Raw genomic sequence first — 13,014 nt, 5'->3', positions numbered from 1 at the left:
AACTTAAATTGGTAATGCAATGGGGTCACTCTAGTGCATGTGCTGGAGCAGAACGCAGAAATGGTCAATCTCTACTGTAGTTTCATAGGGTTGAAAGCAAAAGAAACATCAGAAAAAGAAGCGAGTTTTGGTTGGTAATTCTATGGAACTGGTTATTCTTGTTCCTATTCAGTAGGTTCCTTGTAATCTTACAAAAACAGCACCCACAGATGGCCAAGTTCAAATACTGAACAATCAGGACACAAAATAAAAATAAACCCAAACTCACTATATAGACCAAAAAATACAGCTCTTTGGAAATCTGAACTAAAATTCTGATTTAACACATTAAGATCCTTAAAATGGTTTCACAGACCGAAAGAGTTGAAATGATCCTTAAGGAGGATTAATGCAGAATTTTTATGCAGTAAACTTCGGAAGATTTTAAAGTTCGTAGAACATAAAACAATTACTTTAATCTATTTATTATTTTTATCAAATGACCCTAGATTATAATTTTAGGTACTCCTACCCAGATCATGAAGTATTTGTATTTGGGGATAAATATATAGACCAAAGTCTATCTTTTAGAGTGGAGCTGAGGGTTCCCTGACCTAGCTTGAGCTGAATCCAGAGACATAGCGTCACTTTCTAAAAAGTCTTAAGAGAAAGAAAACTAAACCTGTCAGTTTGTTAATTGCAAAAATCTTCCAAGAACATGGTTGCCATGTGCATCCACGATGAGTAGTTACGATTCAGGCTGAAGAGAAATGAAAAATAAGATTTAAAATGAACTAAGACCCAAGTCAGTCAATATGAATCATTTGTGAAACAAGCGACACCCGAAGAGTGGCAACAGGTTCACCTTATTTTGGTTAGATTGGACAGACCTACAATTAGGTTTCCATCAACTGGTCATAATCTTATCAGAAATATTTACTGAAGATAAGCACTGAAGGCAATGAGAGGAGAGGTGGGAGGTATGATGAAAGATCTATCTCCTATAAATCTTCAGGAAAATCTGGCCACTAATTTTATTGAAGTGAAAAAGGTGTAACAGTAAAGTTGGAAATCCGAGCTTTATTATCAGAATGATGTCATTTTAGGAGAGAACTGCTGGATTCTCTAAATTGTATTTAATATGGCACAAGACTCTTGATTCTCAGAGCTGTATGCCTACTTATCCGCCAAAATGTACTCTGCAAGGAGATATATACACAAAGAGGGTGTAGAACAGGCATACAAGCTGACAAAACCACCAGACGACAATTCCTCATGACAGATCCACTTGAGATCTAGAAAGCACTTTAATACTCTATCCTTCTTCAAATGATCGAGAGATTCAAGAGAAATGGCAAGTCTTATATTTACAAAACCGATGAAAATCACACTGTAATAATCAGTGAATGCAGAACAACCGCATAGATCTGCGTTTCCAACTTTTCCCACCATGATTCTACATCAAGGTAAAAAAAGATCCTTTTGTACAAATCCAAGAAGGATGGAGAGGTGGCAGCACAACTGCCAGATGGTGCAGTGACTTACTACCGAAGCTGGTGATGGGACACGGGGGCAGGAGGGGCACAGTCCTCAAGGAAAGAACCGGATATAACAAAGGTGGGCTAGTCCGTGGTTGATCGCCGGTACCAAAACCGGGCTCGGAAGTCATCACTGCACGTCATGAAGCCGGGGTTGGTGGGCGAATGCACTATGCAGCGCACGATGTTGTTGTGACCTAGGGAGAGCAGGTTTCGGCGCTCGGCTGTGCGAGAGTCCCAGCAGCAGAGACTGATGGTCCTCTCGTCCGGCAGCAGCACGTAGTCCTCAGTGTGGTTGAACACGGCCTGCGTCCGGTGTACCTGCCGCCCGCTCAAGCCAGCACCTGCAGAGATGAGAGGTTAAGGGTCTGAATGCTGGGCCCAGCTGTCCCGTTTACACTTTAGATCCTCAGACTGCTCTGCTCTGCTTAATTATCCTGTCAATGTCAAAAGGGCATTTTATTTATTTTTTTAAAGATTTTATTTTATCTATTCATGACAGAGAGAGAGAGAGAGAGAGAGAGAGGCAGAGACACAGGCAGAGGGAGAAGCAAGCCCCATGCAGGGAGCCCGATGTGGGACCCAATCCTGGGTCTCCAGGATCACACCCCAGGCTGAAGGCGGTGCCAAACCGCTGGACCATCAGGGCTGCCCTCAAGAGGGCATTTTATTTTATTTTATTTTTTCAAAAGGACATTTTAAAATTGAATACATGTCTTGTGCAATGTGGGACACTCCAAGAAGTATGCAACAGAAAATCACCCCTGGCCTGCCACCTCAGGCAACTGTTAATGCTCGGATGTATTTCTAGGAATAAAAATATTTTAAAAAACAAAATAAACAGGGGCACCTGGGTGGCTTAGTCAGTTGAGCATGTCTTTAGTTCAGGTCATGATTCTGGGGTCCTGGGATCCAGCCCTGTGTTGGGCTCCCTGCTCAGCGGGGAGCCTGCTTCTCCCTCTGCCTCTGTTGCACTCTCTCCCTCTCAAATAAGTAAATACAATGACAAAAAAAGCCCCCAAACCAAACAAACAAGCAAACAAAATTGGTGTCATATTACAGGTTTTTTCTGTCATTGTTTAAATCAACTCTTTGTTGTTCATTTCTCCATGTTTTTTTCTGGCTGCAAAATGCATCACTGTTTGGAAGCACTATTACTAGTTAAGAATTCTTTCTTCTGCTAGGCATTTAGTTTGTATCTGATCACAAATAACACTGTGACAAAGTCTTTACCCAGAACACACTATATCCTCAAGATTAAATTCCTAGAACAGAATTGCTGGCAAGCATGAACATCTGCTCTCCAAAAGGAAGCTTTAGGCTTTTTATAGGACCATGAAAATACAGATTGTATGTTTAGAATACTGTATAAAGTATAAAAATAAAAACTGCCTGACAGTTTTACCCCGAGTCAGGACTTTGTTGAATACCCTTTCTCAATACCTCTGTATGTTGTCTATCATTTGTAAAGCAGAGCATACATCATATGCTTTTATTCAACAGTCTGTAGTAGAGATCCATAAAGATGGAATATGGTTTATTGGATAAAAATACAGTGTTGGTGTTAGATCTGGATTTGACACTTATTAGTGATGTGAACAGAGACCAATTACACAGTTCCTTTACACCTTTTCTTTTCTATGGGGGATAATTATGGCACCTACCCACAAGATGGCTACAAGATCAGCATAAGGTGTAACACACATACAGCCTTGCAGTGGGAGTATTTATTTCTAAAGCTTGTATACCGTGAAAAGGATGAGGAACAATTTACTCAATGCTTTCTGGTGGATATTCTTTTTTTTTTTTTTTTTTTTAAGATTTTATTTATTTATTCAGGAGAGCCACAGAGAGGCAGAGACATAGGCAGAGGGAGAAGCAGGCTCCCTGCAGGGAGCCCGATGTGGGACTCGATCCCGGGACCTCGGGATCATGACCTGAGCCAAAGACAGACAATCACTGAGCTGCCCAGGTGCCCCTCTGGTGGATATTTCTGTTGTCTCTACCTTTCCCCTACTCTACACAACGTTGGGATAGACATTTTTCTATGTGGGCATGTGCATGTTTGCCAAGTTTTTTTAGGCTGAATTTCTAAGAGTGCACACAGTGGGTCCAGAATATAGACATACACTGAAAATCTTGATACAGGACACCAACCTGCCCTTTAGAAATATTTTACCAGTTGACACTCCTAACAATAAAATATGTAATTTCCTAAAATAGTGAGCAACACAAGATAAAATCAATCTTTTAAATTCCTACAGTCTGATGACTACAAAAAGACACTTGCGTTTTCATTTCTTAGGTTTACAGTACCTACTGGGGGTCACCTAGCTCCCCTTGAGCTCACTCACCACTGTCTAACATGTGTCTACTTTACATGCTAGAAATGTTGTTTCCCTAGTTTAAGGTTTTAATTTTTAGTGTTTATATATACATATATATTATTTACTTATGAGGGACAGAGAGAGAGAGAGAGGCAGAGACACAGGTAGAGGGAGAAGCAGGCTCCCTGCAGGGAGCCCAATGTGGGACTCGATCCTGGGACTTTGGGATCACGCCCTGAGCCAAAGGCAGACGTTCAACCGCTGAGCCACCCAGGCGTCCCAGAATTAATTTTTAACACTGAAATTTCTAATGCTTGATAGCTTTTCCTTGTCTTTATTTCAAGAACCCTTTGAATTCTAACTAAACATTAAAACTGGAAATTCAGATCTAAACACACTAACATGGAGTCTTAACCTGTGAATTAGAAAATCATGGAATTTGCATACAAATTCAGTATAATCTCACTTTAAAATCCCAATTCTCCATCCAAAACAAACCAATCAGTCACAGAGAAGCATGAAACATCCTAACGCTCACAAGAAAAAACAAATATAATAAATCTTGTGAGAATCTAGTGTGCACCCTTCTGGATGCATCACAGACAATGGTTGTTACTTCTGAAGATGGAGGAGGCTTTCCCACTTTTACTCTGATCATTTTTGTATCTTCTTTTTGCAATAAGCACACAGTCCTTGAACAATAAGAATTAGATAAATTCTTCAAAATAGCTCCATACAAAAATGTTTCAAGAAAGTTACCAAGAATTATGATAAAAATGACTCTTCCCAGGACTTGTTAGTTACACCATCTATAATGTCAGAAGCCAGGCAGATGGAAGGCAGGAATGGAACTCTGGTTACCAGGAGATAAATCTGAGGGGGTTATGCTGCACCCTAGCGGTGCAGATGTCTCAGTCTTTGCCTCTTCACTTTTCTTCTCTAAGATGCTAATTACCACCTCAGCTGAGCCCTTACAATGGCATCGCTTTCAGTGTTCTGGTTCTGGTGATTTTAGCGTATGACACAAACATCTCACAACAGAGGAAACTAGCTTTAGTTTCCTGGAGGATTTTTTTTTTTTCTTTACCAATAACAGCCTTTGCAGCTTCAAGGAACATAGAACGAGATACAATATTTTAACAACACTCATTGTCAAGTGACTAGCCCAGCTACTTGCACTCTCTTAGGAATAGGCCAGGATCTTCCTCTCAGCCTTCTTTCCATAACGCATATTATTTACCAAGACGCACCAACTCAAGTTTTTCTCTAGACTGCTCTTATGTCCATGGGAAAACGGCAGACCGTTGGTCTACAGATGGACCACCAGAGGCTCAAATGTTACTCACATGGAATCGGATCTAGTTTAAGCAGTAATGTATAGAGAATAAAGTTATGAAACTATTGTGATTCTATTTTAGCTCTTCTTCTTACAAACTGCAGCCTTGGCTAAACTCCAAGCCTTGTTGTTGTTTTTTTTTTTTTTTTTTTAATTTAAAAGAGGGAATAATATCTGCCTAGCTCAAAGTATACTTACTGTGTGGCTTTTGTGAGGATTTAAGAGTTCAGGAAACCATAAAATGCTATAGAAATGTCAAGTAATAGCAATTTCTCGCATACCTGTGTATCTGACCAGTGTTCGTCCTGTCGATATCTCCCAAAGTTTAGCTACAGAGTCTTTTCCACTGGAGAGAATGTATTTAGAATTTTTGGAGAAAATGGCAGAACAAACTTCAGCACCATCATGGGCTTTCTCAAAAGTTGTGATGCATCGGTTTGAAACACCATCCCATAACTTGATGCAGCCATCCTTGCTACCAGTTACATACATATTGGCACTAGGATTGTAATTCACGGAGCATATAGCATCGGTATGTTGATCTTGAGGGTTGCAAGAGACAAAACACTGAAACGTGTTGATATCATAAAGCCGAAGAGTAGGATGCTGAGTCCCAACAAGTATAAAGTCTCCGGAAGGATGAAAAGAGATGGAGCGTAACATCTCAGCTTCCTGTTAGGACAGAGACATTAACGTTAAGTGACCAACTAGTGAGCAATTAAATCCAGAGGAAATGTGGAAAGTATTTGGTTGATGGAAAGAATACATAAAACAATGGTCAGTCATTACACCAATGTATAAGGAGGAACAATGAACTTTCCAGAGTACGTGAAAGTATCACCTGAACAGATTTCACAAACTATATACCAGTGACATTATTTATTCCAAAAACTGCAGAAGCGAGCTTCATTATTTGCAAATGAGCACTGGGCGAACTCAGAATGGAATATTATTAGGCTATGTAGGATATACATTCACACATGAATGAACTACGACAGATATAACTTGTATACACAAACACCTTCTTCAATTTGTCCTAGGTCTCCAAATACTGAGTAAAAAACTAAGTTAAATCATTAAAAGGTGGAAGCCACTATCAAAACATTAGTTATTTCTGAACTGCGTATTCAAGATATGGTACCAAATGTCACTTTTCCAGGATACATCTGATAGTTTCAGCTGAATAATCTGATTCCCATTAAATCATACTTTAGCGAAGTTGGTTGTCTTTAAATAGGGATCTTTAAAGAGCGATAGAGATTCTGAACCCTTGTTACATAAATCGTGGCCAGCCAGCAGTCCTGACTGGCCAGAGGAAGTGGGCACATGACAGCATATGAACCATGTATCAGTGCAATCTGATTCCTGTGCCACCTGTGGGCAGGTGTCCTTGTGAACTCATTTTAAAGCATGATCGCTGAGACTGCTTTAGAAAAAAGAATAGTCACACAGTAATAGCTCTTTGTTTTTAAGAAAACAATGTAAAACTCTTTTCCAAACATCCCTAACCTGAATGTATTTGAAGGCTCTTTTGGCTGACGGTTTGGAATAATCAAATAATTTAAGAGTATAATCCCTTGAACCAGAGGCAAGGATCTGTTCTGTTGGGTGGAAAGCGAGACATGTGACTTCATCCACGTGGTCGTAAAGCGTTCGAATCACTGGGTGGTTTTCCATGTTCTGTTGCGCCGTCTCATTCATCATGACCTAGACCAATGGGAAAAGACATGCTCAAAATGCAAAATCTGTCTGACTCAAAGTATCCAACTATGCTGAGTTAACTCTGGTCTAAAGTAGTCTTTCATTCTCCCCGCAAACAACAACAGGCAGATAGTACATGTTCCCGTGATTTTTACCTCTATTGGCATGGCACTTTTGGCCAACATTCTTTCTGTGTCGAGTATCTTTATGGAAGCATCAGCAGATCCAGTAGCTATTAACTGCCCGTCTCTACTGTAGGTAGCGACACGGCACGGTCCTTTATGGGATGTGACATAGCATGTTTCATACTCTGAAGCCTCTGGGGACATAGTTTGGACATCGGCATCAAATTCCAGGTCAATTCCTGTGCCTGGGGCAACGGTATCTGAACGACCAATTGCATACTGAACTGCAGTATCATCATTTTCCATTCCTGAGGGAATAAAAATTAAGCGCATGAAAAAAATGTTATTTTAAAAAGCCAAGACAAAATTCTGGATCCGAACTGGGAAGGAGGGACGCCTGGGTGGCTCAGCGGTTGAGCGTCTGTCTGCCATCAGCTCAGGGTATGATCCCTGGGTTCCGGGACCGAGTCCTGCATCAGGCTCCCTCTCTGGAGCTTGCTTCTCCCTCTGCCTATGTCTCTGCCTCTCTCGTCTTTCATGAATAAATATCTTAAAAAAATAAAAACAGAAAAAACCAGGAAGGATGTTTGCCAATATCAACTTTCTCTTTCTTGGAGCTGCCTGACACTTAGCAATTCACAAAATTACGTGTATCGACCTGGAAGCATGCACTGTGACACTGTAGGAGAGTCAGCTCCCTCGATTTTTGTCTCCAAAATTTTCTACTTTAATCACAACTACATAAACTTAAAAGCAGTTCTGTAGTTAAGTTGTCCATTTTTTCCCATTCTCTATTTTAGTATGTTTTAGTGCTGAGATCTGTTAGTAGCAGCTTTGAAGCCCATTAAGTCAGATACATTGTTAATATCAATACTAGTGAAACATACTTGAAATAATGTTGATATTTAGATAAAGTTTCTCAAGTAAATGCCTTTTAGGTTTGAAAATAACTTCACATACCAGGTAAACAGTATGTTTATTAGTATAAAAAACTAGGAATACAGATGAACACAAAACAACGACTTCCCATTAGATTATCCAGAGATGATTACTGCGAACATGGAGGAAAGAATTCTTCTGGACCTTTTTCCATGCACAGTTGTTACAATTCTTAAAACAAAAACAGAACCACACCATAGGATATGTTGTAACTTACTGGTTCATTTACTCAGTCAGAACAAACACCTGGCCAGTGTAATGTTTATATACATCATGTTGTTGGACCCAATTTGATAGATACAAGAACATTAACAACGGGGGATCCCTGGGTGGCGCAGCGGTTTGGTGCCTGCCTTTGGCCCAGGGTGTGATCCTGGAGACCCCGGATCGAATCCCACATCGGGCTCCCGGTGCATGGAGCCTGCTTCTCCCTCTGCCTGTGTCTCTGCCTCTCTCCCTCTGTGTGTCTACCACAAATGAATAAATAAAATCTTTAAAAAAAAAAAAAAAAAAAAAAAAAAAAAAAAAGAACATTAACAACGGATTCCTTATTGTTGGGTATTTCAGTTGTATTCATTTTATTTCCTCAAATTTGAGCACAAATTCTCAAAATTGGCATTACTAAGTCAAAGCGTAGAATAGAAACATGTTGGTAATTCTTATTTTATTGAGTGTTTTCTACAATCCAGGCAAACACCAGGATATATTGTTGAACAAGACAAGATCTTGATCTTTATTGAGCTTGCTGTCTTTTGGGGGGAGGTGCAGACTGTGTGGGAAACAACTTCATACAATGAAGAAAATTTTAGATCATGAGTCTATCATGAAGGAAATGGCACTGTTGTTTTAGAATACCTGGGTAAGTATGCGGAAGATAGTGGGTTATTTTAGAAAAAAGGTAAAGAGGACTCTAAAATGCCATTTGAGTCGAAATCTGAAGTCAATAATACAATGAAAGAACAGTTCAGACAATTCTCATACACAGCCTGAGGCCAGAGCCAGCTCAAAATCTTCATAATCTGGGGTTTGCTTCCTCCTTCAGTATCTAGCTTGTACTTGACACATACTAGGCATTAAAACTAAACAAAAATAATCTTGAAAAATTCTGATTGTGAAAACATCTGGAACCTTGCCATGGAATCAATAATCTGCATTCAAAACTACCTAGTTTGATGAGATGTAGGAGCTGCTCCGAGGGTGCACAAACAGACTGAGGCTTGATTTCATTGATGAGGCCATTAGCAATGCTGATGTAGCCATCATACAGCAGCTGGCTAATGATCAGCTTGTAGAGCTGCTGGCGATCTTTCAAGCCCACTTTGGTTCTGTACATCTTGGAAAAGAGGAAGACAATTTCCTTGCCACCTGCAAGATGAGAAAACAGGGATGGTGAAGGGCAGAGGCACCAGTAAGTCACAGAGGCAACACAACAATCTGGTCAGACTCGTGGGGTGTAAATCCCAGCTCTACTACTTGCATTATCTTTGGTCAGTGACCTTCTTCATTTGAGATCAGCTGTTAAGCAAGTTAGCCAAGGTTGAATAAGACGGTGAGTGCAGGGCATTGAGCACTGTGGCACACAAATATCATTCAAATAGCGTTAGTGAGTATTTACAGAACTTTTCATCAACTTTTCTTCTCTGTCAAACAACTCACCTGCCATTTTTATTCTATATTGCTATCTCAGAATGTTCTATTTCTCGTATGGTAAGACAGCAACTGGTTTTTGCAATAGGTAAGACAGCTGCTATTGTTGAATATTTAGACACCATTGTTTCCATCAGCTGTGCTGTATGTTTACTGATGTCAGTTATGTTCATTCTTTAAATGTGTTTTAAGGTATTTTGTTAAATTACATAATTTGATAGTAAATAACTACATGAGGGCACAAAAGCCACTATGCTATGAAAACTAAATCAAGTTGAGTGCTTTGGAAAGATTCGAAGATGAATTGCTTAATAAAATGGTGACAAGTTAAGATATGGCCAAAACAATAATTAAAAAATGAAAAAAAAAAGGGGGGTGTGAAAATCTCAAAGACTGTGTCCTTAGATCGGTTCTCAAGTGCTTAAGTTCTCTCTTAGACAATAAAATGAAACCTGTAGATGATGGTTCCCGGTCTATGCAAAAAAATAACTTCAATTGGTGGATAGGACTGGATAAAGTGACTTTCAAAAATCAATGTCTGGGGCAGCCCTGGTAGTTTAGCGGTTTAGCGCCACCTTCAGCCCAGGGCCTGATCCTGGAGACCTGGGATTGAGTCCCACGTCAGGCTCCCTGCATGGAGCCTCCTTCTCCCTCTGCCTGTGTCTCTGCTTCTCTCTTTCTCTATGTGTATCTCTCATGAATAAATAAAATCTTAAAAAAAAATCAATGTCTGTATATATATGTATGTTTGGAAGACCACAGGAGCCTGGGAAACAGTAATAAAGAAAAGAAATAGCAGGCAGACGAGAAACTGAAAGTCAGAGTATAGGGGAGAGAGGAATACCAGAAAAGAAAGGAGCGAGCAGTAACAGCAGCACTGCCTGGATTGCTGTACTTTACAGGGAAAGATTCCCGGAGGGGGGAGGACGATAGGAAAGGGGTGGGGAACCATGTGTTCTAACCCCCTCTGGAGAGAAACTGAAGCTTCTGATTGTAAGAAGAGCCAACATTTACTGAGCTTTCAGCATGTTTTATCTCACTTAGTCCTCAAACCACCCTGCAGGCAAGGCCCTGCAATCTGGTTTACAGAGAAGGGAAAACCATTTTCCAAGGTCCCAGCAGTGCCTGGAGAAACCAGGGCTGCCATGCGGACTGTGCTCTCCCTGATGACTACCTGGATCTGCCCCTTAAAAACGCCGTGACAAACCAGCTAGACTTCCGGGGACCTTCGGCGTAGCGTGTGACACACGCCGCCTAAGCAGCTAATCTGCATCACCCCGTTTGAATCCTCATCCGTCCTATCTAGAGACAGGCAACCTCAAAAGCCCGGAGAGGTTGATTTAATTAATTAACCCAGGCCCAAGGAGCTGGAGTCCTGACTGCGCTGCGCCGCCGGGTGTCAACGACAGCAGCTAACGTTTATGAAGCGCTCGCCGGACTCGGTGCCAAGCACTCGACAAACCTTAGCTCGCTGAACGAAGTCACCCAAAGTGTGCTGAAGCACGTGCAGGAGCGGCTGTATGTACATCTATGCTTGCGTAGAACTCTAGGACACACACACACACACAGAGAGAGAGAGAGAGAGAGAGAGAGAAGACAACAAACACCGGCAGAGACCGAGGTTTAGGAAACTGAAAATAAAATATGCGGCGGAGCGACTCGTCGGGGGGCCGCCAGGACGGCCCGCGGCTGAGCCCGGAACTCATCCACGATCCTCTCCCGTCTCTGCACGCGTGCCGGGAGCATCACGGGCTGTAAGGGAGATGGAGACAGAGAACCAGGGACGGGCCCCGCCTCCCCGGCCTCCCAGGAGGTCCGCTCGCTGGGCTAGGAAGGGCCTCATCACCCCCCCACCCCCCCCAAGTGCAAGTGAGGACGCCGAGGCCCGAGCAACCGTCCACACGGAGCTGCACGGGGGCCCGGGCGGGAAGGCACACGCCACCATCCCGCCGCAGGAGCGAACGAAGGCCGGGGCGACCGCGGGAAGCGCAGGCGCTGTGCAGGCCCAGCCCGGCCGCTCAGGGCGCATGCCAGCCACCCCGCCCGCCATCGGGCCTCCCGCCGCGCTCGTCTTCCCTGTACTCCCGTAACGACCCCAGCGGACCGCACCAGCCGTTCTCCATGCATCCCACGCCCCCAGTACCCGCTAGTCCGGCTCTCTCGGGCTCCCGCTTTCTCCCCAGAAAAATGGAGGCGCCAATTCTGCACCATCGATCGCTCGGAGCGCAGGAGCGCACGCTCACTGCGCACGCGCGCAGGGCGATGCGCCGAGCGCTGCGCTGTCGATCGCCCCCACCCCCCCCACCCCGCCCCAACACGCCCCGCCGCGTTCGAGTGGTTCGTTAACCTCCTCCGACTTTGCCTCTTGCGCGGCGACGCTGGTTGACGCTAAGGAAATGCTGTCTGGCCGACAAGCCCCGGATTCCGGAGAGCACCACGGGGGCTAGAACTGCCAAAGTCTGGCGGGCCGTTGGCTCCACCACTTCCGGGGCCTTACCGGGGAGGGAGGGGCGGGGGAGGCAGTGCGCCTGCGCGCTGTCACCGCCTTGGACGTGATTACGTGACTCACGGCGTCCGGTGGGCTCTGAACCAATCAAAAGGCAGCACCTCTCGAGCTCCGGCCAATCAGCTTCCAGAGCAGAGGGTTTAACTCTTGTTTAAAATGAAGACTTTGAATCTTAACGGCTGAGCGCTCCGGGGGACTCGGCGGCTTGGGTCGGAGGCTGGAGCCGGCGGGTTGGTAGACGGCGGGGCGGCTCTGGGAGGCGAGCGGGCGAGCGGGCGAGGGCGGCGGGGCCGGGGTGGCCTCTGAGCGGGCGGCGGCGAGGCCTGCCCTGCCCGGGTGCGCGGTCCCCTCCGCGGCCCCCTCCGCGGCCCCCTCCGCCCTCCTCGGGCTTCCTCTCCCACCTGCATCCCCCCCACCCCTCTCCTCTGGCCCCTCGTGCTTTCCCGGCGCCCTCCCGTCTGCCCCCGGGTCCCGGGGCGCCCCGTGGGGTAGCGCCTGGTGTGTGCCGAACGCGGGGTGTTGGGCGGCATCTATTGGGGCTCGGGGTGCATTGACTGATTGATTGATTGATTGGAGTTCAATTTGCCGAGCTGGGGCGCTTCCTAATGGGATTCTCGTGTTCGGGGAGCCCCTGGGTGAGAAGACCTGGGAGGGCTTTTGCTCCCCTAGAGTCTGCGTGCTCGTGGGGGTGGGGCGCCAGGCGCGGAGCGGGGGCCCGAGAACTCGCAAAACAAACGAACAAACACGCCGACCCGCACGACGATAGTGTGGCTTCCGCGGGGGCTGCTTTGGTTACAACAGCCACGAAGGACCCTCCTTGGTGGATGGATAAACGGAAGCTTCCGCAGAGAGGCTCTCTCTCTTTTGGCCTGTGCTTCTCCAACCGCAGACCTCCGGCCGCCTTTATCGGGCATTT

The 13,014-nt window shown here is 44.6% G+C and overlaps 2 protein-coding genes across 6 annotated transcripts in view; one reads left to right on the top strand and one right to left on the bottom strand.

Moving 5' to 3' along the window:
• Positions 1 to 1,039: 1,039 nt before the first annotated feature.
• On the bottom strand, positions 1,040 to 12,111 carry CSTF1 (cleavage stimulation factor subunit 1). Of its 5 annotated transcripts, none has more exons than XM_038572641.1 (7): positions 11,940 to 12,111; positions 11,210 to 11,344; positions 9,110 to 9,310; positions 7,037 to 7,314; positions 6,690 to 6,887; positions 5,462 to 5,852; positions 1,040 to 1,861 (listed from the first exon to the last, which is right to left on the bottom strand). In XM_038572641.1, exons 3-7 carry the CDS (start codon positions 9,276 to 9,278, stop codon positions 1,602 to 1,604), a joined length of 1,296 nt encoding a protein of 431 aa, XP_038428569.1. In that variant the 5' UTR covers positions 9,279 to 9,310; positions 11,210 to 11,344; positions 11,940 to 12,111; the 3' UTR covers positions 1,040 to 1,601. The 5 variants fall into 5 exon arrangements, with proteins under 5 accessions (XP_038428569.1, XP_038428567.1, XP_038428566.1 ...); XM_038572639.1 differs by lacking the exon at positions 11,940 to 12,111 and adding an exon at positions 11,736 to 11,881; XM_038572638.1 differs by lacking the exon at positions 11,210 to 11,344.
• The window catches only part of AURKA (aurora kinase A), a 19,746-nt gene continuing 18,630 nt past the window's right edge, over positions 11,899 to 13,014 (top strand). Inside the window, exon 1 of the mRNA XM_038572643.1 lies at positions 11,899 to 12,328. The gene's annotated coding sequence lies outside the window, so the exon portion shown is untranslated. The remainder of the gene's footprint in view (positions 12,329 to 13,014) is intronic.

This window comes from Canis lupus, chromosome 24, assembly GCF_011100685.1.
Source record: "Canis lupus familiaris isolate Mischka breed German Shepherd chromosome 24, alternate assembly UU_Cfam_GSD_1.0, whole genome shotgun sequence".
Classification (NCBI taxonomy): domain Eukaryota; kingdom Metazoa; phylum Chordata; class Mammalia; order Carnivora; family Canidae; genus Canis; species Canis lupus.
The sequence above is the reverse complement of the archived record's forward strand: the minus strand, read 5'-3'. Positions and strand labels throughout refer to the sequence as shown.